The sequence below is a fragment of the Asterias amurensis genome, chromosome 17, assembly GCF_032118995.1.
Source record: "Asterias amurensis chromosome 17, ASM3211899v1".
NCBI lineage: Eukaryota > Metazoa > Echinodermata > Asteroidea > Forcipulatida > Asteriidae > Asterias > Asterias amurensis.
In genome coordinates, this window is record NC_092664.1 from 4,379,144 (window position 1) to 4,404,949 (window position 25,806).

At 38.1% G+C, this 25,806-nt stretch overlaps 1 protein-coding gene across 1 annotated transcript; it reads left to right on the forward strand.

Moving 5' to 3' along the window:
* Positions 1 to 1,764: 1,764 nt before the first annotated feature.
* LOC139949621 (sphingomyelin phosphodiesterase-like) lies at positions 1,765 to 22,418 on the forward strand. Its single transcript, XM_071948060.1, has 13 exons — positions 1,765 to 1,851; positions 6,452 to 6,748; positions 7,372 to 7,536; positions 8,258 to 8,381; positions 9,802 to 9,905; positions 10,624 to 10,793; positions 11,103 to 11,222; positions 13,965 to 14,045; positions 14,835 to 15,005; positions 17,812 to 18,001; positions 18,861 to 18,950; positions 20,087 to 20,181; positions 20,427 to 22,418. The coding sequence occupies exons 1-13, from the start codon at positions 1,843 to 1,845 to the stop codon at positions 20,533 to 20,535; spliced, it is 1,725 nt and encodes a 574-aa protein (XP_071804161.1). The 5' UTR covers positions 1,765 to 1,842; the 3' UTR covers positions 20,536 to 22,418.
* Positions 22,419 to 25,806: the final 3,388 nt, after the last annotated feature.

Here is a 25,806-nt window from a genome sequence, read left to right on the forward strand (position 1 = left end):
GTTGCTGGCAGTGTAAACACTCTATGCAATCCACAATTATACATAAACTGACAAACCTGTAGAAGTTTGTGATCGATCGGCCATCTGGGTCACGAGAGAATAGTGAAAAACCGATTACAAATTTTGCATTCCATCGATGCCAAAACAAAAATGAATAAAACGCTCACTGGGCGATAAACGCAAAGTTAGATTATATATTTCTCATCAAATATGAAAATTTCAGACAGAAATATTTCAAGGGATGTTTTCGTCTATCATCATCATTAGACCGTGTAAGTTTTATGTAAATCTGTGATCTTCACGATTTTTGTTTCTTACCAATTATATACCTTTGATTTTTGGAATCGTTCGATTGTTTTAATCCTAGCCTAATATTATTCGATAAACATTAATTCCATTACCACTCCCTGTGAAATATTCATTCCAGAAGGTGTCTCTACTCAGGAAGAATAGTTCGTTGAACACAATCTGAGATCTCAAATTCAAATTTGGGGGATTTTTTTCACAACCACATTTTCCCAGATGAAATGATTCTCAAAGTGCTTATGAAAGCTGCATGCTGTGGGCCTACTTCTAACCAAGTAAGTTTTTATTGCCATTCATTTTAATGAGTATAAGTTTTTTATTTGCATTAGTTTTAGGTGTGGATGCAAAACGTATATACATTCATTTTAAAATGGATAACAAACAAATTATTAAACAAGTTTTAAAGGCAGTGGACAAATAACTATTAATGGAATAATACTTGATATTATCTCAACATAATGCATAAATTGACAAACCTGTGAAAATTGAATCAATTGGTCGTCGAAGTTGCGAGTGAATGATGGAAGAAAAACACTCTTGTCGCACAAGTTGTGTGCTTCCCTTCGGTAGGTCTCGATTTCAATTCAATTATTTTAATGAGGAATTACTTCTTTCTCAAAACTACGTTACTTCAAAGGGAGCCGTTTCTCACAACATGCCTCAGTTTCTCCGTCCCCATATTGTGTTTGTGGCGGGAGTCGGCTTGCCTCCCCATAAGGCCTACATGTATATGAAGGCAAAACGATGTTTCAAACCGACCAATATTGCTTTGGTGATGATATGTAACCGGAAACTCAACTTTTCCCCCTTGCATTTTGAAAGAATCTGATCCTACAAATCCACAACCCCAACACACTCGACAGCTCGTTTTTTTTTTTTTTTTTTACTTCATCAACCATCAGAGCATCTAGAATGCAACTTTGTCCCGGCGCTTCATGTCCTTCAGCGGGTCCCGGACCCACGGCGTAAAGGCTCCCCGCCCCGCAACTGTTTCGAAGTGCCCCCCCCCCCCCCCCAAGTGTTCCCCCAAAAATATACATTAGTGGCGGCGCTGGTGTCCAATGTAGTTCCTCGGCCATTTTTATATAACACGCCTTATCAAGCTCTAGCTACGATTACCCGTAATAAAATTGCACTTTTCAAATTTAGAAGATTGTGTCCACTGTCGAGTAATTCCACTCCCCTCCTCCCCCCCCCCCCGGTTTGTAATTGCCCATTGCCTTTTTATGTTGAATAACACATAATAATAAATGACTACAAATTATGAATTTTTTTACTAGGGTCACGGGTGTTTCAATCATTGGTTATCTCATTGTTAAGACTTTTTTTTTTTTTTCGTTTTTCAACCTACAAAATAATCGTAGACAAAAAAATCCAAATAATGGTCACCGTAATTTGTGCATTGCGCCCTCTCTTGTCGATACAAAAGGTAAATGAACTTTTACAATCACGTGCGTCGTGTTGACAGTATGTCATGTATTTGTCGGTTGTCTGCAAAAACTACGCACGAGTTTGGGCTTATTCTGCTGTTGAGGCATGGTTGAGGTAAGTGAACATTAAAACGCAGTGTAAAGCATGGAAATGTACAGCTGTAACAGTAGGCCTTATCATTTAATTGTTGTTAGTCATTAATTAGTAACAATGTGGTTTATTTTTGTGTTTTTGTACAATGTTTGTCTTAAAAACTCTTAGCCCCACTGACTTGTGTTGTGTGGCCAAGGCTAGTTCAGCTATGTAGCCTTGCCACACAAGTGGGGCTATGTGTGTGATGTTTGTCTCTGCATCCAAAGACTGTGGTCGATTTCACAAAGAGTTAGGACTCTTAGTCTTATCTCGAGTTAGGACGAGTAACTCGTCCTAACTTAGGATTAATCTTAACGTCTGAATGCTACAGTGCAGGGTTGGGACTCGTCCCAAGTCCGAAGATTAGTCTTAAGTTACGAAGAGTTTTGTGAAATCGATTTCATTCCGCTATCGTCTTACGGGAGACGATAGCGGAACGAAACCGAAATAGTTCTAGGAGTAAAGTAGGGCCTATGTACACTAAGCTACATACTGCTCTCAGTGCTACGGTTCTTTTTATTATAAATACACACTGGTACAAAAAATGCAATTACGTACATGTACCTACCTGCCTACAATCTACATGTATGCATTACTGTTAAATTCTGGCCGGTACATGTATGATGTATATGTACACAGTATATAACTATACAATGTACAGTCAACAACCAACAGCAGAGCAAAACTTAATATTATTATCAGGATGTGGATAAATCCAATCTCTTTGTGGCCGATTTAGACAGTGAAATGCACTGCTGGTATATCATGCATAAAATAACAAACCTGTGAAAATTTGAGGTCAATCGGTCGTCAAAGTTGTGAGATAATAATGAAAGAAAAAACACCTTTGTCACACGAAGTTGTGTGCTTTCAGATGCTTGCCTTTGAGACGTCAATATCTAACTTTGAGGTCTCAAAAACAAATTCGTGAAAAATTACTTCTTTCTCAAAAACTACTCCACTTCAAAGGGAGCCGTTTCTCATAATTTTTATACTATTAAGAAATTTTCATTACTCGTTACCAAGTAAGTTTTTATGCTAATAAAGCAAGACACTTAACCACTGGCACTTCGTCCTTCGGATGGGACGTAAAGCTGTAGTAAAGGTCCCGTGTGTTGTTATATAACAACTATCAACGCAAAAAAAAATCCAGTACACACTCATCGCAAAGAGAAGGGGTTAGCCCCGGTGTGTCTGGCAGTGCGATTATCTTCAATTATGAAGGCTGCACTTGAAAGGAAGAAGAAGAAGAATGATTCTCTTAGTCTTATTTCTAAGAGATCGTTCAGACACAGTGCTAAAGTCGGTTTATGGTTCAACCCGATTGAGTTCAACTTTGTGTGTCTGAACTGTACTAAAGTTAGACCGTATGGAGTTCAACCCACAAAAGATAGACCGTCCAGCAAGGGGGTTTATCTTTAGACCGCTTCGAGTTTATCTTTTAACACTGTGTGTGGACAGAATAAACAAGACCATATCTGGTTTTAAGCCATTGGACACTTTCGGTATTGTCCAAGGCCCACACTTCGTGTATCACAACTTATATATAAAATAACGAACCTGTGAAAATTTAGGTTCAATTGGTCATCGGAGTCGGGAGAAAATAAGGGGAAAACCCACCCTTGTTTCCGCACATTTCGCCGTGTCATGACTTGTGTTTAAAATGAATCCTTAATTCTCGATATCGAAAATTGATATTGTTTTATTGTTTTCTCAAAAAGAAAAGCATATCATGGAATAATATTTCAAGAGAAGTCTCTCACCATTACCTTCTGTAAACCCTGTAAGTTATTTGTTAATCTGTGAACTTTTAATTTTTTTTCTGTTCCTAAAGTGTCCAATGGCTTTAACTCACAACAGAGGACCCATTGACCTCCGTAATCATTACGTAAACACACGGTGACCAATGAACAGGACAATAAACCAGATGTTAGAGTAACGGGGTCGTGTTTTCTTTGACCTCTTAAAACCAAAGATAAGAGTCGCATCGAGTTTAACTCAGTTCTTTCTGAACGCAGAGGGAACAACTTTTTACAACAACCTCAAAAGTGTAAACCGGTTCGGGTTTAAATAACTTAGTACGCTGTCTGAACATACCCTATCTGACTGAGTGATTCTATCTGATATAAATCTGCCAAGTGATTTATTTTTATCTGACCATGAAAATCTACACAACAAGAAAGCTTATCTGCAACGGCACTGCGGATTAGGCCTAATAAAAATAATGTTTAGTTTCTGGTAACATGTGGAGCGGTACATGTAGGTAGGGGAAATATTTTGTTTACCCCAAAAATCATTCTGGTTTGAAAAAACTCTTCGTATTTGTTTCTGAAATGATTTACATTGCAACACAGCGTCGTAGATGGTGCTGAGAAACAGAGCGGTATGTGAAATTACCAAATGCATTTATACAAATGACAAGTAATTACACGTTAGTAGTGCTGGGCGAATAGTGAAATTTTGTTATTCGGATACCGCTGGCCAACTATCCGAAATTAACCGGATATTCGAATAGTTTTTTTTGCCGCTAGAGGGCGCTATTAAGTATATATATATATATTTATTTTTAATTTTTTTTTGTCGCTAGAGGGCGCTGTTTGTTTGTGAATGATATCTTCTGGGCGGATTGATATTAGTTTTAGACAGTGTCACTCGGTTCATTCATAAAAATGCCTGGATCTAATTTAAAGATGGCGATTTGCTTTTTCTTTTGATCGTGGATGACTCTACGTGAAGGAAAACTTTTGTAATCTTTGAACAAATTACGTCAGAAATGTCATTGTTTTAACTCTTCACGGAGGTGAGCATAGTTAAATACTTAATTTATGCTGTTTTATGCTGTCTTAATAGAAGTTTCATTAGGATTCAGACAAAACATTCATGTCAGTTGTTGCCCGACGTCCGCGGATATTCGGATATTAAAGAATATCCGGTTACTTGGTTGTAATTACAGAACTACATTATCCGGTTTATAAATAGCTATTCGCGCCCTATGCGGATATCCGGTTAAGAAAAAAAAGGCATTCGCGGTTACGGATAGGAAAACCTATTCGCCATTAACCGGATATTCGAATAATTCGCCCAGGCCTACACGTTAGTTTGGTTTATTTGCGTTGCGAGTACAAATAATGATACAAAAAGTGCATTAACAAAATGTTATAAATGTTAAACTGCAAGCCAATATGAATGGTGGGTAGAAATTTATTTATTTAGCCACATTTTGGTAAAATCTTTACAGTTGAAAGGTTTTTGCACAGTCGGGTTATCGGGAACAAACAGACTTTATTTTTATTAAGCCAGGGGTCGATTTCACAAAGAGTTAGGACTAGTCTTATCTCGAGTTAGGACCAGTTACTCGTCCTAACTTAGGACTATCCATGCAATTTGTACATCTCCTAGGACTAGTCCTAAGTCAGGACTAGTCCTAACTCTTTGTGAAATCGACCCCAGGTCTAATAATAACATTCTCTTGTGATTCTTGTAATGTAAACACTAGGGGGCCTACAAGTGGAAGTGTCGTGGCCGAGCGGTTAAGAGCACCGATTTCAAACTCTGGTGTTTCTGTTCAGCCGAGTGTGGGTTCAAATCCCCAGCCATGACACTTGTGTCCTTAAGCAAGACACTTAACCGTTGCTTAGCCTTCCGATGGGACGTAAAGCCGTTGGTCCCATGTATTGTGTAACGCATGTTAAAGAACCCAGTGCACTTTTTGAAAAGAGAAGGGGTTCGCCCTTCCTGGCTGTGGCTGCTGTATGCCCGCCGTAGCACCTTGTAAACCATTATATGTAAGGTGCTAAATAATTGGGTCTCAAAATTCATCACTGCAATTACCTATCTTTCTGAAAGTTTGTATTAGGCCCTATACTCAGCGCCTTGAGTACCTTGTTTGGTATATCCGGCGCTATATAAGACTTCGATATTATTATACAATGTGCTCCTTGCAAAGTGTCAGTTTCGTAAAGAAAAAGGGGGAGTATCAGTGTGCACTTGCATGTAATGCAGGCCTGATATATACTCTTCCGTTGATTGCCTCCATGCCCCCGGTCAGTGCCTTGATGCCCTGAGTAGAAATTTACAATACCCTCATAGAATGCCGTTTGTCGAGGAGAAAATGCCTTCGTGTCCTTGCCCTTTCAAGAACGAAGCATACAGGCCCGGTATTGCCTCAAGCGAATCTAGCGCCCTGCTTTTATTTTGATTTCAAACTCTTCCTTCTCTGTGTCCCTTTTCCTGCCGAATGACATTTTTTATAAACAAACTATGACAGTTAGTTTCCTTGTTTTGGTTGTCACTTGTATTCTATTTTTTTCCAGTTTAAATGAATATCATGAACAATGTACAAGACTCCACTCAATTAAAGACACAAACCGTTGAAAAAGTACGGAACTATTTTGAGTGTGTGTATGACGACTAGTGATTAAAGATCCAGACATTGTACATACTCGGCACGAAAGGAAGAAAAATTTGCTTCTCATTTGCCTTCGCAGGAAGTATAAACCATGCTTTAGTTAACAAACCACTGGCCTCTGATTCACTGTCTAGTGTAAAATTAAAGCCCATTTTTCCTTCTTATTGGTTTTAGGTTACCATGATGATCAAACCAATCTTATCGCTCTTGGCTTTGTGCCTCATCCACCAAGCAACAACCAGACCACTCCTGATGAATGGGGTCCAAACCAGTCTATACCAGTTCTTTCAGGACCAACCCAGATCTAATGGTTTAGGATGTGATGCTTGCAAGCTTGCAATAAGTGCAGTTGATGCTCTGCTGGAGATGAATTCTACTGAAGATGATATCCTTGCCGTCTTGGTGGACATTTGTAAAGTGGGGAAAATTGAGTCAGCGAGAGTTTGTGAGTTGATTGCACCAGAGTTCAAGGTAAATTTTATCTTCTCTGATAATACAATTTGCTTGTCATGGCCGTGTTGATAACAGCACCCTTGTCGTGGTCTCAGATGTCCGGTGTGCTCAAAGTTCCGGGTGACGTCACCGGGCAATAAATCCCTGAGACCTTTTTTGTTATCATACGAGTGTTCTTCTGGCTTTCAGAAGAACCTTCTTTGTAATTCCTACTCCTCAAGTACTCGATTATGTTGTTGCTTTTTTCACAATACTGTTGTGGAGGCTCCACTCAGTCATCACACGATTTACTTGTGGACACCGCCATGACAGCACGAGCGAGACTGTCAACTCGTCGTCGTCGTCCTAAAAAATCGAGTGCTATTTAAAGGAGTTTGTCTCATACATGTACTTCGGAACATAGCTCCTCATACATTGCAGGAAAATACTGAACTGTCTAAGCATCAGGGCCCAATTTTAGCTGCTTGAGCAAGACATAGTGCATAAAAGTGTCCTGCTTAAGCAAAAATAGACAGGATTCCAAACAAGGGTGTTACATGCCACAAGGTGTTTTGGGAGTTAACTGTTCTGGCTTGTCTGAAGCAACTTTTTTTTTGCTTAGCTACTTTTTTTTACTTGTGAAATTATTCCATTTGTTTCAGGATGAATTGTTCGGAGTACTCGTTGGTCATTATGCGACACCAACACAGATTTGCGGATCCTTACTCGGCAGTGACTGTGGTGTACCGTATAATCCAGATGCACTGTGGAATATCACTCTGCCCAAAACACCTAAGCCACCTGTTGTCGTTCCACTACCACCAAAGGTATGATCTAAATATCGTATGATCCTCCATCGTTTAAAGGAACATTACAGAATTGGTTTTGTATACAAAACAGTTGTTGGCAGTGTTAGCACTTTATGTAATAATAATAATGGCTACTGTTTATAACTGTCGCTGTTAATATCATGAAACACCAATGACTTGCTATATTATGTGAGGGCATTACCAAAATAATTGTTGAATGAGTTGATTTGACTTGAATCGAATTTTTTTAATTGAATGGAATTGCAACCAGAGGTCGTTTGTTCAAGTCACCCTCCAGTTGATTTTTCTCTGTTCAACCAAAATGATTTGGGATGTCGTGGTCGAGCGGATAAGAGCACCGAACTCGAGCTCTGGTGTTTCTGTTCAGCAGAGTGTGGGTTTGAATCCCGGTCGTGCCACTTGTGTCCTTGAGCAAGACACTTAACTATAATTGCTTGTCTCCACCCAGGGGTATATGGGTACCTGTGAGGGCAGAGATGGTTCTTGTGATTGATTAGCTAAGTGTGCTACATATTTTGCGGCACAGGCTGTATACTCCACAGGGAGCTGAGATGGTTTAAGGAATGATTCATGGCCCAGTTACCAGGTGTAATAATATTGAAGCTCTTTGAGACATGTTGTATAAAGTGCTACATATAAAAACCGATTATTATTAGTGTTATTTTATGATTTAAAATTAACCCAGTCAGTTTCCCTTGTGGTTTATTTATCATTACAGAAAGGCTTGCCAACGATGAATGTGCTTCATATTAGTGATTTACATTGGGATAGGATGTACATGGAGGGAACCAATGCAGAGTGCGGGGAACCACTTTGCTGTCGCTCTAATGACGGACCACCAGGTAGTACATGTATTAAAGCTCTTAAAGTGACCAAAGAGAGCATAAGAATATAACATGAAATTTTACCCGACTACTCTCAGCCGTTGATTTCACAAAGAGTTAGGACTCGTCTTATCTCGAGTAACTCTTCCTAACTTAGGATTAATCTAAAGGTCTGCATGCTACAGTGCAGGGTTGGGACTCGTCCCAAGTCCTAAGACTAGTCTTAAGTTAGGAAGAGTTTTGTGAAATCGACGGCAGGAGAGATAACGTTTTGTATTTGAAGATTTAGCTTTAACTCAAAGCTTTTATCTTCCAAATTGAAATTATTTCCTAGTGACTAAATTTTCATTCCCAAATTAATGTACATACATGTAAGACCCAAAGTTATGACTTGAGCTTTGACACATAGGACCTGACACTTGACCTTAAAGACTTAAGACTTGACCTTTAGGACTGTGACTTGACCTGTGGGACTTAGGCTTCACACTTATTGGTTTAGTTTCAATGTACTTTGAAAGGACTTGGAACTTGACCTTGAAGACTTGTGACTTGACCTGTGGGGCTTAAACTTTACACTATTCTTGACCTATATGATTGCAACTCGATTTTTAAGACTTTTAACAATAGCTTGAAGTTAGACACAAGAAGTCCCCTTCAATCCGCTAAGCAGAAGAAGTAGTCCTGGCCAATTCGTTATCTCTTTCCCAGGTTGTACTTGATTGACAGGACAGTTCTTTTGCGAACTATATAGCAAAAGTTGACATAAATGGTGTATGGGTTAAAACCAAAATTAATATTCTTTCTCCCCGATGCAAATTTAACATGTATTATATCGTCGCCGTACCCGCTGCCAAAACATAGAATTCAAACTGCCTCTAGCTACCAGGCAGTCTCGGTAGTCTAATTAGTAAGACACTGCTCTAGAATTTCAAGGGTCGTGGGTTCGAATCCCACCCAAGTAATATGCCTGGGTTTTTTTTTCACAGAGCTCGGGAAAGCACTCTGAGTATACAGTGCTAACACACATCGGTGTATATGGGTAAAAAAACAAAAAAATATTATTCTTTATCATCATCATCATCGGTTAGCATCATGCATTTCTGCACCGGCTGCCTGACTTGTGAGATGCTTCGAAATAGACTGGTCTTGAGCTGCCACTTCTGCCTCCTCCACAGACCACCCAGTGCCCAGTCTGGAGAGGTCCCTCTGGATTACATTTTTCCATGATGTCCTAGGGCGCCCTCGTCTGCGTTTCCCATGGGTTGGTGACCAGTTGTAGAGTTATTTAGTGATGCGATTTGTTCCCATTCGTTGGAGGTGACCAAACCACTGCAATCTAAATCTATTCTTTATCCCCGATGCAAATTTAACATCCATTTAAATTGATTCAAAAGGTTTACAATGAACTGGTCTAATCCGACTCCTCCTTTCATTTCAGCTAAAGGGGTACCCGGAGCAGGCAAATGGGGAGACTACAGAGGGTGTGACACCCCAACAAGAGTTGTGGAAAATTTGCTGGAAACAATCGCCCAGACACACAAGGTAAATTTGGTTTTTATTTATTTGGATAGTGTATGAGTAGGATGCAGTTTTACCATGCATCACCGAGCTACATTTCCCGCCTCTATTTCCCGCCTTCGTGCATCACCAAGCTAACTTGCATCAACAGTACTTAAGCAGCATGAAAGCACACAACTTCATGTGGCAATGTTGTTTTTTCTTCCATACTTATCTCGCAACTTCGACGACCAATTGAGCTCAAATTTTCACAGGTTTATGCACATGTTGAGATACTAAGTGACAAGACTGGTCTTTGACAATTACCAATAGTGTCCAGTGTCGTTAAGCAATACAAAGGTTAATGGTTAAAACCATTATACTGCTTTGTCCTTAGGATGGGGCGTAAGCCATATGAAGGTTTTGTGTGTTGTGTATTCACAAAAAAATAATTCAGTGCATTTATCATCAAGAGAATGGGTTTGCCCTGGTGTTTATAGTAAATTTCATAATAATGGCTGTAGCGCACCAAAAGTGTCATTTGTGACAGACATACACATAATATACCTTTATCATGGTGCAGCCATGTGGAGATGTTACCAAATCGAGGCTGGAAGATCTAAATAGTCTGGTTCCTAATTGCAAAATGATTATTAGCATTCATTATTGTTATTCAATAAGAGGAACATGACCAAGATGGAGGCAGCATGATAAAGGTCTATACATTATTATTTTTATATTATTTATATTTCATTTTGCACAGATTGATTTAGTTTACTTAACTGGTGACATTCCAGCGCATGATGTGTGGAACCAGACACGTCAAGATCAGACTAGCGCCCTCAACGAAACAACGCAATACTTGATGAAATACCTCCCCGGGGTACCAGTTTACTCTGCACTTGGCAACCATGAAAGTTCACCGGTTAACAGGTATATATATATATACAATGTAAAGTAGTAGAAGTGTCGTGGCCGAGCGGTTAAGAGCATCAAATTCAAACTCTGGCGTTTCTGATCAGCAGAGTGTGGGTTTGAATCCTCAGCCGTGACACTTAAGCAAGACACTTAACCATTGCTTCGTCTTTCGGATGGGAAGTAAAGCCGTTGATCCCATGTGTTTTGTAACGCATATAAAAAAAAACATAGCACTTATCGAAAAAGAGAAGGGGTTCGCCCTAATGATTACTACATGTACTTTGTAATTAATGGTGTTTATAAATAATTTTGATTTTGAAACAGTTTTCCACCTCCGTTTGTGACTGGTCATAACTCAATAACATGGCTGTATCAATCTATGGTGGACTCATGGGTGACTGACGCTAAATGGCTACCTAAAGAAACAACATCTACAATTATCAAGTAAGCCAGTTACAACGTATGACATTTGTCTGTTTAACCTTTTGTTTGTTCGTGTGTTCACTTCTTTACCTTGCTGTATTGCCTTTGGAGCCAACCACTTCCTCATGTCAGAACTAATCAACTGCTTTGTCACTATTGTAGTAATCGTCGTCAACACCATTGAATCAAACAGTTATTTGGAAATGCCTCACATGCCGATTTCATCATGATAGAGTTGTGCCTTTACGGTTATTTTCCAAAACAGTTAAACAAAAGTCTTTAAAGGGACTGTATCCTTTGGTAAACGCTTTTAAAATTAGTGGCTGTAAAAACTTACATGTACTTGGTTAGAAGTACAGCAGCTTTGGAAAGTACATGTGTATGAAGTATTTTGAGAATAACTTCACTTTGAAGCAAGGTGGTTACGAGCAAAAGGTTTGATCAAGACTCTTGTGTTGTCTCTTGATGAGACATACACGATGGAGGTAGACTTTTATAAATTAGAAACTTAAGGGAAATGCATATTGATTCAACAAAGTAAAGTGTTTGAACTACGGCAACCTAGGATTCGAACTACCTCTAGCTGCCGGGCAGCCTTGGTGGTCTAGTTGGTAAGACAATGCTCTAGAATTGCAAGGGTCGTGGGTTTGAATCCCGGCCGAGTAACATGCCTGTGATATTTGTTCACAGGACTCGGGAAAGTACTGAGTATACAGTGCTAACACACATCGGTGTATGGGTAAAAAAAACAAAATTAATATTCTTTATCCACTATGCAAGTTTAACATCTATTATACGGCAACCTTCTTTTATTTGGTATTCTGACTCATGAATTGGACATAGTTCAAAGATTAGGGCAAATCGTTTGGTATGTTTTACACCCATGAGGGAACATACATGTTTTACCCACACTCAGGGAACTTCACTGGCTACCTATTTAGAGAACAGATCCATTCAAAACATTCTAATTCACTGTCCAGTTCCTTCATGTTTTCTTCAGTCCACACTTGACATTTTTCACTTGAATTTTCCCTGTGCAAACAAATTTCTGTGTTGAAAAACATTTAGTGTAGATTGACTAAAGATTTGGAACAATCTTCCTTCTGTCATTAGGGAATATGTTCATCTCCATTTCTTAAATTTCTTACGACTCTATCTGTGTTAATTTCTATTATGTGTGCTTTGATCTGGGTGAAATAAATTTCAATTGTTATGTTATGTTATGAACATGGCTGACCGATCATATGCTGTATTAGGTGACACTAATGTGCATGTGCATGTATAATGTAATTAGGTAAATTTGCTTATTTGTATTGGCTCTATTTGGTCGTGCATATCCCATGTATTGAAAAATCCATCTTCACATAATGTCAAATGATTTTGCATAATGCATGTTGTAACCTATCTGCGAAATTGTATTTGTAGCCCAACAAAGGGCTTTGAAACAATGTAGCCTTCGATAGTGCATGTCTCCTAACAGCTTGCATGTCGCTATACGCAAAAACGTATCAACCTTGCGCCTTAGTCTTATCGCAAATCACGCAACGCCTACATCTTAACAGAGCTCTCGATTAACAATTTTCGCCAATCACATTCCTGGACGGAGGGAAGCAACCCTGGATTAATCTTCTGCGCAAGCGTTAAAAGCATGTGCAGACGTCTGATCATGATTCCGTGCAAGCCCAAAGACAAAAAGAACTTCCAGATTTTCAATCTGAGCTCAAACAAAATGAAAACTGATGCAGCCATCATCCTTTCTTAACAGGTAGGAATCATACAGGATCGTGTTGAATTTCTATTTAAATTATCAAGCACCCGATTTTTATTTTCTTTTGTTTGAGTTTTCTTTCCCCCTTCCACAATCTGTTTCTCATCCTGCATGCTCCGCTGTCATAATTTCCTTTTCTTTCCCAATTTTAATTTTATGTATTCATTATTGTATCTTAACATAATTAATTCATGTACAGAATTTTGTATTAATGTATTTTTACTTTTTGTTCTGATAGTATTTTTTTAAATAATATTTCGCTTTTTTGTTGCTTTGTTGTTCATTACTTTTTTATACTTAGTCAAGAAGATAATAACATATAATCATATTATTGTTAATACAACATATTATTTTCTTTATAGTTCTGAACTCTAAGTGGTTTGCAAATTTCAAAAAGAAAAAGTTAACTGGATGTTGTATTCTTATTCTTAATGTTTTGTTAATGAAGGGAAGTTTTTATTTTTTTTTTCATTTGGAAAAGAAAGGAAAAATTCAATAAATCAATCTACATAGACAAAGCAGCTCTCTCTCACATGATAATAAAAAACAGATCAAACATCTGAAGATATTTTTTTTCCCTGAATTTCCGAAAAAGCTTGTCTGACTCAAATAGCAACTGCTCCCTGGTGCCCAGGCCTAGTGCCATACTAGGGCTCAATTTCACTAAGCCTGTAAGCACAAAAACTTGCTAAGCACATTTTACCTTGCTTAGCAGGAGCAGGTTACCAGCCATCATTCCATGACATGAAGTTTAAATTGTTGCGACTGGTGCCCGACTCATTTTTGCTGAGCCAAGATATTTTCTAAGCAGTGTTTTCTGCTAAACATTTTTATAAAATTGGGCCCTTCCATACCTTAGATATGACACTGGTAATAGTTTCGAAAAGAGCTGAGATTTGATTGGTTTATTCTCAATGTTTTGATGAGTTTGCTCAAGCTATTTTTTTGACACCATTTGATAATTTATGAAATATTTGTTTTGTTTTTGATTCCAGAGGTGGATACTACACGGTACCAGTCTATCCGGGTTTAAGAGTCATCTCATTGAATATGAACATGTGCAACAATCAAAACTGGTAAGTACCTAGACTTCTACTCACAAAGATAAACACTCTTTAAGACAGGTTTTTGAAGTTTTGATTGATAATTGCAGTAATTCATGCATTCCAGACTAACTTGCTGTGCAAAGAAAACCCTCAGTGGCAGCACATTAGTTTGTTTGTTTGTTTGTTTGTTTGTTTGTTTGTTTGTTTTATTTCCATTTGTACAACAACAAAATTACAGGAATAATGGTTACAAGTAAATAAATAAAGATATAAATACTAAGTTAGTACAAATGGGGGTTGCAACCAGAGGAGGTAACCCTCCTGCATTGGAGCACCCAAACTGCTGTAAAATAGATGCTTCACTGGTTCAAGAAATTACAAAGAAAGTTAAAGTATCCCTTAAAACGCACATATTCAGAGAATAACGCACTCCCAGGCAATGATAACATCTCTTAATAAGGCAAATATTATATAATTAAAATATGAACTTGAGTACAGTGGCATCTCACACTAATGCTTACAACTTGCAATTATCATTCACCAGTTCGCTTTGTTGGACCCAATAACATGCAAAACTCCACACACAGCCTAAGACAGGCTTATTAACTATTATTCAAGCTAATTGTTCGCCCTTGACCTTTCAATTCTAACCTTGTGCCTTTTTAATCCCCAACCTCTGACATTTCTTAACCTCTGACCTTTCTTAACCACTGACCTTTGTTAACCTCTGTCCTTTCTTAGTCCTTGGCCTTTCTTGACCTCTGACCTTTCTTAACCCCTGACCTTTCTTAATCTGTGACCTTTCTATTTAACCAACAGGTGGTTGTTAGATAATGAAGTAGATCCAGCTAACGAGCTCCAGTGGTTAATTGATGTCTTGCAGAAAGCTGAGGATGAGAATGAGTTTGTTCACATCCTCGGTCATATCCCACCAGGATCTGGTGATTGTTTACCACAATGGAGCTGGAATTACAACCAAATCATTAACAGGTTGGTCTCATTTTCTATTAAAGGTAAGGTACACGTTTGGTAATTGTCAAAGGCCAGTTTTCTCACTTGGTGTATACCGACATAAGCATAAAATAACAAGCCTGTGAAAATTTGAGCTAAATTGGTCATCGAAGTTGCGAGAAAGTGATGAGAGAAAACATCCTTGTTGGACGAATTTGTATGCTTTCAGATATGAGCAAAAGACTGGCTAGAATAAATAGAAGTCTTTTATTATTTTAGTGAGAAATTACCTCTTTCTCAAAATCTATGCTACTTCAGAGGGAGTCGTTTCCCACAATGTTTTATACTATCAACAGCTCTCCAATGCTCGTGACCAAGTCAGTTTTTAAGTTAAGATTTGTTTTGAGTAATTACCAAATGTGTACCTTCCCTTTAACATGTTAATTTATTTATGTAGGATTAGAAACTTTGCATGGTGTGAGTACAGTCAGATGAGGTTTGCAGTAGCATGTGTAAAATTGCTTTCAAGAAATGTGGGTTCTGAAAAGAAGCGGTGGTTGACAACTCGACTTATTATTGCATAGCATTTAAAGTTCTTTTATTAACTTATAAAGCCATTCATGGTTTAGCACCCATGTGCATTCAAGAACTCATTACCATGAAATCACTCTCTCAATCAACCTACTGTCGCACCCATCAAGGAAATCAAGGGCTACCTGAGGTGATCGGGCATTTGTATACGCCCCTCCTTGTCTCCCTCCTTGTCTTAGACAGTCTTCTTCACTAAATGTATTTAATCTAAGTTTACTTCACCCATTAAATTCATTCTTGCTCTGTGTATTTTTTTTCTTCTTTGTTTTCTCTGCATTTTTTTTGGTATTCCTTGTAATGGGCAGTAGAGTATATTTATATAGGTCACTGCGCAATATAAATGTCCCTATTATTATTATTATCAGCAGAGTATGGGTTTGAGTCACGGTCGTGGCACTTGTTTCCTAAAGCAAGACACTGTAACCTTTAAAGGCAGTGGACACTATTGGTAATTACTCAAAATATTTATTAGCATAAAACCTCACTTGGTAACGAGTAATGGGGAGAGGTTGGTAGTATAAAACATTGTGAGAAACGGCTCCCTCTGAAGTGCCATAGTTTTCGAGAAAGAAGTAATTTTCCATGAATTTGATTTCGAGACCTCAGATTTAGAACTTGAGGTCTCAAAATCAACCATCTAAACACACACAACTTCGTGTGGCAAGGGTGTTTTTTCTTTCATTATTATCTCGCAAGTTGACCGACTGAGCCCATATTTTCACAGGTTTGTTATTTTATGTACATGTATATGTTGAGATATACATGTACACCTACTGTGAAGGCTAGTCTTTGACAATTACCAATAGTGTCCACTGCCTTTAATGCTTTCTCCTTCAAATGGGACGTAAACCAGTTGGTCCTGTGTGTTGTGTAATGCATGTAAAAAGAACCCAGTGCATTTATCGTAAAGGGAAGGGGTTCACCCCAGTGTTCCTGGTTTGATTGGCTGCATATTGTGCCACAGCACCTTGTAAACCATTACATGATGCTATTTAAAGGCAGTGGACATTATTAGTAATTGTCAAAATCCAGTCTTCTCACTTGGTGTATCTCAACATGTACATAAAATAACAAACCTGTGAAAATTTTAGCTCGATTGGTCGTCGGAGTTGCGAGAAAACTATGAAAGAAAAAAACACCCTTGTCACACGAAGTTGTGTACTTTCAGATGCTTGATTTCGAGACCTCAAGTTCTAAACTTGAGGTCTCGAAATCAAATTCGTGGAAAATTACTTCTTTCTCAAAAACTACATCACTTCAGAGGGAGCCGTTTCTCACAAGGTTTTATACAAGCATTTTGGCTGGTGCAGAATTTGCTCTTTGTAATGTATTGACCCATTTGTTGAAAATAAGTGCTTTTTAACGCCCCCTTGGGTGAAATAAAGATAATTGCATTGATAATCTGTTCTAGCATACTTGTAATAGCTAATTCAGTGGAGGGTTGTGCTCTGGGCCAAAATTCATAGAGCTGCTGATGCAGAAAGTACTATGCCCCTGCTAAAATATAGCATTGACTGCCTCTAACTGCCTCGAGCCACCGTGCAATCTCGGTGATCTAGTTGGTACATGTAGGACATCTACAATAGATTTACAAAGGTAGTGGGTTCGAATCCCACCCAAGAAGTATTATGCCTTTCTTCACAGAACTTGAGGAAAAAGTACTGAGTATACAGTGCTTACACACATCAGTGTAAGAATAAAACCAAACAGTATTCAGAAAATACTACTTGAACAATTTCTGCTAAGAAAGATTAGCATGATACCAGATACAGATGTGATAATGGATGCTAACCTTATTCTGGTAAACAAAAGGGAGGATATACTTTTGGTAATTACTTCAAAAATGAATGACCATAATAATTTAGTAAAGAGCACTGCAGAACTATTTATATATGTAAACAACATTGTTAGAAATTACCGTCTTTGACATGTTTGAAGTAATGTAGTTTTAGAGAAGGAGGTAATTTTTCACCTCAAAATTTGAATCTGAGAAAGGTTTCAGGCATGAAGCCTTAATCAGGGATCTGAAAGCACACGAGTCAATGCAACAAGGGTGTTTTTTTTTTCTTTCATTATTTTTGTGCAAATTTGATGACTACTTGAGCCCAAACTTTCACAGGTTTGTTATTTAAGACCAACTGCATCTTGGTCTTTAACAATTGCCAAACCCTGCTTTTAAATTATCAGGAAAAAGCCAATAGTAATTGTGTTTTTTTCTAAGAGTCTTATTTTAGTTCTTGCTTTTCTCTTCCAGATATGAAAGTACCATAAGAGGACAGTTTTTTGGCCACACCCATAAAGACAGTTTTGAGTTGTTTTATGATGAGAAGACGAAACGTCCAACAAGTATGTTGTACAATGGTGGCAGTGTTACCACCTACTCAAACATCAATCCTAACTATAGAATCTATGTAGTGGATGGACATTACCTCAATAGCTCATGGGTAAGTTCAACTTTGACTAACCATTACCCTACCAGCTCCTAGTTCAACGTTGACTACCCCCTGCATCAGTCTCATAAAAGCTCCTAGTTCAACTTTGACGACCCCCTGCCCAGTACCCTAACACTTAAACAGCTCCTAGTTAAATTTTGACTACTCCCTGCCCATGCCCCATTACCCTAACAGCTCCTAGTTCAACTTTGCCTTCCCTCGCCCCTTTACCCTTGCGTCTCCTAGTTCAACTTTGACTACCCCGCCCCATTACATCTCATAGTTCAACTTTGACTACCCTTGCCACTGCCCCATTACCCTACCAGCTCATAGTTCAACTTTGACTACCCTTGCCACTGCCCCATTACCCTACCAGCTCATAGTTCAACTTTGACTACCCTTGCCACTGCCCCATTACCCTATCAGCTCATAGTTCAACTTTGACTTCCCCGCCCCATTGCCCTAACAGTTCATACATGTAGTTCAACCTTGACTACCCCCTGCCCCATTACAGTTCATAGTTCAACTTTGACTACTCCTAACCCCATTAGACTAAGAACTCCTAGTTCAACTTTGACTGCCCCTGCCCTGCCCCCCAACCCCTCACCCACCCACACGGTTCACGTCAAGAGAGTGCGCTGTAACCAGGCACTATTTTCAAAGAGTAGTGCCAAGCACTATTCCTGTAAAACATGCACGCGAGCACTAGACTATATAAGTTCACCCCACGTGACAGTGTTTCAGCCAACCAGAATACAGAACAAGCAAGATGTGTGTTATAAATGCAAATTATTTAACCAAGTGGTCACATTAAAACTGAAACGGTAAATACAAAGAAGTAATTTTTGTTATTTGGTATTCTCATTTGCAGGCTGTATTAGATCATTCAACATACGTCATGAACATAACTGATGCAAACCTGACAGATAAACCGATATGGAAACTGGAATACACAGCAAAGGTACGTTCAACAATTTATCTTCAAACAAACTTGAATCTTCAATTCTGATTGGTCAATCCTTAGCATCAAGTGTGAGCTATGTAAATCTTTATTGCATGGCCCATATCAAACCCTGTTTTTACTCAATGCATTGCACTATTTAAGCAACATGTTAAAGACACTGGACACCTTTGGTAATTGTCAAAGACCAGTATTCTCACTTGGTGTATCCCAACATATGCACAAAATAACAAATCTGTGAAAAGTTTGACTCAATTGGTCATCGAAGTTGTAAGAGAATAATGAAAGAACAAACACCCTTGTTGCAGAAATTTGTCTGCTTTAAGATGCATAATAAAAGACTCGTGAAATGGAACAGTCCAAATTTTACCTCGCGATAATATTCCTCCCATTCCACTCTGAGCCACTCAATATTTGTATACTATAATATGGTTGGGTTGGTGTAGTGGTTTATCTCCTCCCCTTCCATCTCTAGGACCCCGGTTCGAATCTTGCTGGGGGCATTATGTGGATTGGGTTTTCAGTCCCTAATTGACTGCGTTGGTTTTCCCTGGATTAAGTGTCTGGGTTTTCCTCCCACATCTAAAACAGAAACTTCTTTCATTGTCTTGGCTAGTACAATGATTTTAATCAAAAAAAAAAAAAAAAAAAGTTTGTTTTTCCCAGAGTTCTTTACGAAATGGGGTTTTCGCTGGAATATTTTCCTGTGTTTTTTTGTCTGGGGTTTTCTTCCCACATCTAAAACATAAAACTTTTTTCATTGTCTTCTTTTCTTGGGGGTTATTGGCTTGTACAGTGATATGATTAAGTTTGTTTTTCTGACAGTTCTTTGTGAAATTAAATGAAAAGGGGTTTTTACCCTGGAATGATTTTTCTAGGGTTTTAATTTCTTGGGTTTTCCTCCCACATCTAAAACAGAAACTCGTTCATTGTCTTCTGTCCTTGTTGTTCTTGGCTTGTACATTGATTAAGTTCGCTTTTCTGTGAGTCCTTCGTGAAAAGAAATGAAATGAAAAGAAATGGAACGAAACAAGCAAAGAACCTCCTAAGGGCTTCCAATATCCATTTGATGACCATATTATTTTTGTATTTCTTCTCTCCTTTTATGAAACTTGCTTTTCATTTTTGTTTCCCAGGCTGCCTATGGTCTAAAAGAACTACAGCCCAGGGACTGGAATAAACTTGTAGAAACATTTCAAACAGATGACAAGATGTTCAACAAATATTACAGGTGAGAACAAACTTATCAGTTTAACTTAAAGACATTAAAGTTTTGTAGACTGGGGGATAAGTCTGGGGAATAAAGAATATGTATATTCAATACTTTCCCAAGTTCTGTGGAAAAAAAAGTCACAGGCATGTTACTCGAGTGGGAATCGAACCCACGACCTTTGCATTTATAGAGCAGTGTCATACCAGCTAGACTTGTTGGGATTTGTTATTGAGTTTGTGGTTGTTTTTTTCTCCTGTTTTCAGATACCATTACAAGTTGAACATACCTGGGCCTTGTGATGCTTCTTGTAAGTCAAGTTTGTTGTGTGATCTTAAATCTGCACGGTCCCATGATGATACCTACTGTAAGTAGGCAGGTCACGACCACTGCACCTTGACCTCGGGTCAACTCAGAGGTCAGAGGTTATGACCTCAGAGATAAAAATGTTACCAAAGTGATTTCAACAAAGAAGCCTCTGAGAACAATGTGCAAGTTCCGTAAATGAAGGACCGGAACCGGGAGAAAAGTTTTCCCACCGAATGTTGTGACCGAGGTACTCTTAGAAAATTAGCACGGATGAACTGCAATTATTTTCATTGAATGACTGTAAACAGTAAAGACTTTCTTCTTCGGGTTTGGCTACTTTTTTTTTTTACTACGTATTTCCCAAAACACAAACGTCCACAGATTTATATTAAACTCACATGGTTTAAAAATATTGATGGTAGAATGCTTCACTTAAAATTGTATGTGCTGAGGTGCTGTCGTATATGAGAAATGAGTAAAACAATTTCACAAGAATTTTGTTTTTTGAGTGAGACAACAATTATTGTAGCATGTACAACGGAGTTACGGGAGTCTCCTGAAAACATTGCTCCGTGATTTTCACTTTTTTCCCAAAACACTTGACGACTTAATGAGGCTGAAAGTGAGGCTGAGGGTGAATTATATTACATACATGTACATGTATGTGTATTCATTCACAGTGAGTAGGGATTCATGCCATAGCCAACAACTTAATATTCAAAAAGTATCAAAACCCTTTAATATTACGGGTTGCAATTAAGAAAAACTATAATAGAGGCTATTATAAGTTTAATTGGCTGCATCATAATTGGAAGGAATAGTCCTTTGCATGATGTAGTTATGTATGTGAAGGGTGCACTCGGGTTGCCTTTGGCAAACATGTGCAATGTGCCTATTATTATAATAAATAATATATTATTACACATAGCTGATTTTACAAACAGCCCAATTTCATAGAGCTGCTTTAGCAGTAAATATTGCTTAATCATTTTCTGCTAAGCAGAAATGAGCAGGATACCAGTTACAAATTGCACATGTGCAGTGGTACTTTTGCTGGTAACACTATTCTTGTAAGCATAGTTTGTCTTGCAACTTTGGTTTAAAGGGGGTATACGTTTGGTAATTACTCCAAAAATGAATGACCATAAAAACTTTATTTGGTTAAGATCACTGGAGAGCTGTCGATGATTAAACACATTGTTAGGAACGACACTCTTTAAAGTAAAAATAAATGTTTCGGAGAAAGAGGTTATTTTTTCACCCCAAAATTTGAGTCTGATAAAGGCTTCAGGCAAAGCCTGTTTAATTTCCCCAAAATCAACAGTGTTGAACTGAATGTAGAGTAGATATTCATCGCCCGGCCACCACATTGGTCATGTTCCCCGTATCCTACAGCATTAAAATATGCTAACATTCATTGTAAAAAAAAAGGAACCAGACTATTTCTCCTTCCAGCCTCAGTTTGGTTACACTGATTCCTTCCAGCCTCAGTTTGGTTACACTGATTTAAAGGTCTATGAGCACGAAAGGTCAGTGACGTGTATAGGTTTATTCCAAGCTACAATTCAGTATTAATTATTAACTTCTATTGACTATTACCATGTTTTGTTTTATGTATGATTTTGTTTTTTATAAAAATGAATCTCTGCTGAAGTTAATTATGAAATTTATCAAGGAGTATGATATTTTTTAATAAATAAACATTACAAATAAACAAGAGAAAAGAACTTTTAGCAAAATATGAAAGAAAATAAATTATTCCTTAATCTGTTTTGGAAAGTAGTGGCAACAAATAAATGTTAACAATTAATTTATTGTAATATTTACCTTTATTTTGAATGATGCATTCAATGCAGTCTAATTTTAACTGAATATAATTTTGAACTGTTTTATTTGTTTTTATTGTATTTTGTATATTTTTGTGCTTATGAATATCAATCCAGTGATCATCATCGATATAAGTTTAACTAAAATTTAAATATTCATACTATTCCATTTGATTATCGTTTGATATGTGATGCTATATATTTATAATCCAGAGAAAAATGCAATGTTTTATAATTTAAATTTAAGCTACAATTTTCAAATAAAATTACTCTTGATGAGAACTAATGAATTAAGTTTCCTGTCTTCTTTCGAGTCCAACACTGCTCTTCAAATGTTTGACCAGGATTGGGCGCACCTCACAGCCTTCTCGTTTGCTGCCATCAGGTCCAAGGCAGCACCTCATCAAGGGCTGGGCATCGTAGAAGGTGTGGCAAAGACTTGGCTAAAAAGTGATATCCTTCCCTTCATCCATGTGTTGTGTAGTGTAACGCATGTAAAAGAACCAAGTGCACTCTATCAAAAAGAGAAGGGGTTCGCTCCATTGTTCCTGGCTGTGGCTGCTGTATGCGCCATAGCACATCCCTTTTAAGGTGCTACAGAATTGGGTCTCAGAATTCATCACTGCAATATTACATGACTTTCTGAAAGTTTGTATATACTCAGCGCTTTGAGTACCATGTTTGGTAGATATGTGTGCTATATAAGACTGCGGTACGATTATCTCTGTGGGACCCCGGTTCTAATCCCACCTCAGACCAAAGCCGTGCATGTGGTTTGGGTTGTCAGTCCCTACTTAACTGATGGGTTGTCCCCCATTGGGGTTTTCCTCCCCACATCTAAAGCTGGACATTTCTTCTTGTTTCATATCCATTCTGTTATTGGCGCTAGTTGTGCTGTTGGGTGTGTAATAAAAAAATAAAAAAATAAAGTGATGTGCCAAAATCGCAATTGGTGTCATCGTTTTCAATAAACCCCAATTTTTTCACGTTGTCTTGAGTACGAGGTTGATGACTGTTCCAGTCTGATAACCTGATTGATTACTTGGGTTTTTCGGTCATGATCATCCTTGTTCCCCAAGGAGCCGAGCAGTAATTTAGACCGCCCCCTTTCGGTATTGGATGTCAGTGGTGATCCATCTCATTGATGTGGCTTTATTATATGTAACATGACAGTGTGACAAATAGTAGTAAATTATGCCGTGAACATGATGCTTGGCTTTTCATTTATCATGTTGACGAGTTTCCTATACCAACTAGGAATCCGTAAATGGGCGTCTTGAAAGTGTCTTACGTCGTGAACAGGATGCTTGGCTTTTCATTTATCATGTTGACGAGTTTCCTATACCAACTAGGAATCCGTAAATGGGCGTCTTGAAAGTGTCTTACGTCGTGAACAGGATGCTTGGCTTTTCATTTATCATGTTGACGAGTTTCCTAAACCAACTAGGAATCCGTAAATGGGCGTCTTGAAAGTGTCTTACGTCGTGAACAGGGTGCTTGAATTTCAGGCTGACCGGAATAAGATATAAAAGTTACACCTTTTGGGCATGAAAATAATGATATCGCCATAGCAAGGGTCCTACGTTATGGCACTGTGTAATCGTTTCACACTACTATGTAGTGATTTTTATCATGGTTGCTTTTTTTCCGAGGTCTGGATCTCTGTTAAAAAAAACAAAAACAATGGTCCTTGGTTACTATTAAACAAAGTTTGCGTTCACACAACTGAAATTTCGCACGAAATTATGTGTTAATTGTCAAGGGTCCAATGTTAAGAATTGTGTGGTGTGAAAGGGTCTGAAAGAAGTCAAGGTTATGAGTATATTTTTCCCCTGTAATAGCGTTATTATAATACAATATTACACAGAAGATGATACAAAATGTCTGCAAGGTAATGAGCCAAGTATATTCATCATTAATGGTCGAATGAATACATCTGGAGCTTTGCAATTTTGAATTTCGATATTTATTGAAAGGTTATGCATCATCAGTTGTAAGGAAAAGACATTTTATGGGTGCGTATTTGACAAACTATGTTTGTGAGTTGGAAATTGGCTGATTTGTTGTGCTTTTAATAGATAAGACAGTTGTATTAATGAATGGCATTTTTGTTTGCTGAAAATGATAATGATTTATCGAGTTTTGAATGTTAATCATCTACAACCAACTAGTGGTTAAAGCGATTGTAATCACTCTCAAAATAAATGGCAATAACAACATCCGGTAAGAATCTGCAGCATGCAGCTTTAGTTAGTATCAAACCGTTTGAGAAACATGACTTTTTGACGTAATGTGGAAGTGTCGTGGCCGAGCGGTTAAGAGCACCGAATTCAAACGCTGGTGTTTCTGATCAGCAGAGTGTGGGTTCGAATCCCCAGCCGTGACACTGTGTCCTTGAGCAAGACACTTAACCATTGCTTCGTCCTTCGGATGGGACGTAAAGTCGTTGGTCCCATGTGTTGTGTAACGCATGTAAAATAACCCAGTGCACTTATCGAAAAGAGAAGGGGTTCGCCCCGGTGTTCCTGGTTGTGGCTGCTTAATGCGCCTTAGCACCTTGTAAACCCTTATTAGGTGCTAAATAATTGGGTCTCAGAATTCATCACTGCAATTACCTATCTTTTTGAAAGTTTGTATATACTCAGCGCCTTGAGTACCTTGTTTGGTAGATACGTGCGCTATATAAGACTTCAATATTATTATATTATTATTATTATGTCAAAAGAAATCTGTTTTTATGCCCCAACATTTGAATATGAGAAGCGCTACTGTATTCCTTTTATACTAGGGATTAATCTTCCTGCTTGAACATTATTCGCTCTTGACGCATAAAATTACCAGGGTTTTTGTTTCATGTATTGTTGATCGTTCAACACAAAACATTAACAATTTTTGCCCTACAATCTTGTATAATACCTTCAGTTCAAACTCACATTAATTTGTATACTTCATTAAAACAGTACAAAGCCATAACAACATCTTAAAAAGAAGCAGTAACCAGTAAACAAGGCTATTTTGCAATGCAGAGAATATATTCATAAGGTATGGAGGCATCATCTAGAAGCCGTGGCTTGTGGTGAGATGCCTGAGGACGGACAAACAATAACATAAAAAAGGAACAAGAACGTACGGACAGAAACAATTCATTCCTGTTTTGCTGTGTTTCCCCGATTACCATTAGTGTATGAGGTTATCATGTTTTACTGCATTATTGCCGGAGGATAGTCAAGAATAATACCACACCGGATAAAACGATCATGTTACCGAAACGTTGTTGTGAATTAAGTGGGCTGAAATGTTTAAGCGAAATTGGGGTCTGCTCCCTCTTATCTGATCTTAAAATTATTTCAAAATGTAGGCCCGAGGCTATAATGGACGATACGTCTGGTCGCTTGCAGGGTCTTTCCTATAGCCTTGTCACAAGGCTTTTTACGCAAGCACCCCGGTTTGAACTCACAGGTATTTCATGTCATTATTACTTTTTGCCAGAAGTCATGTTAGGACAGACGAA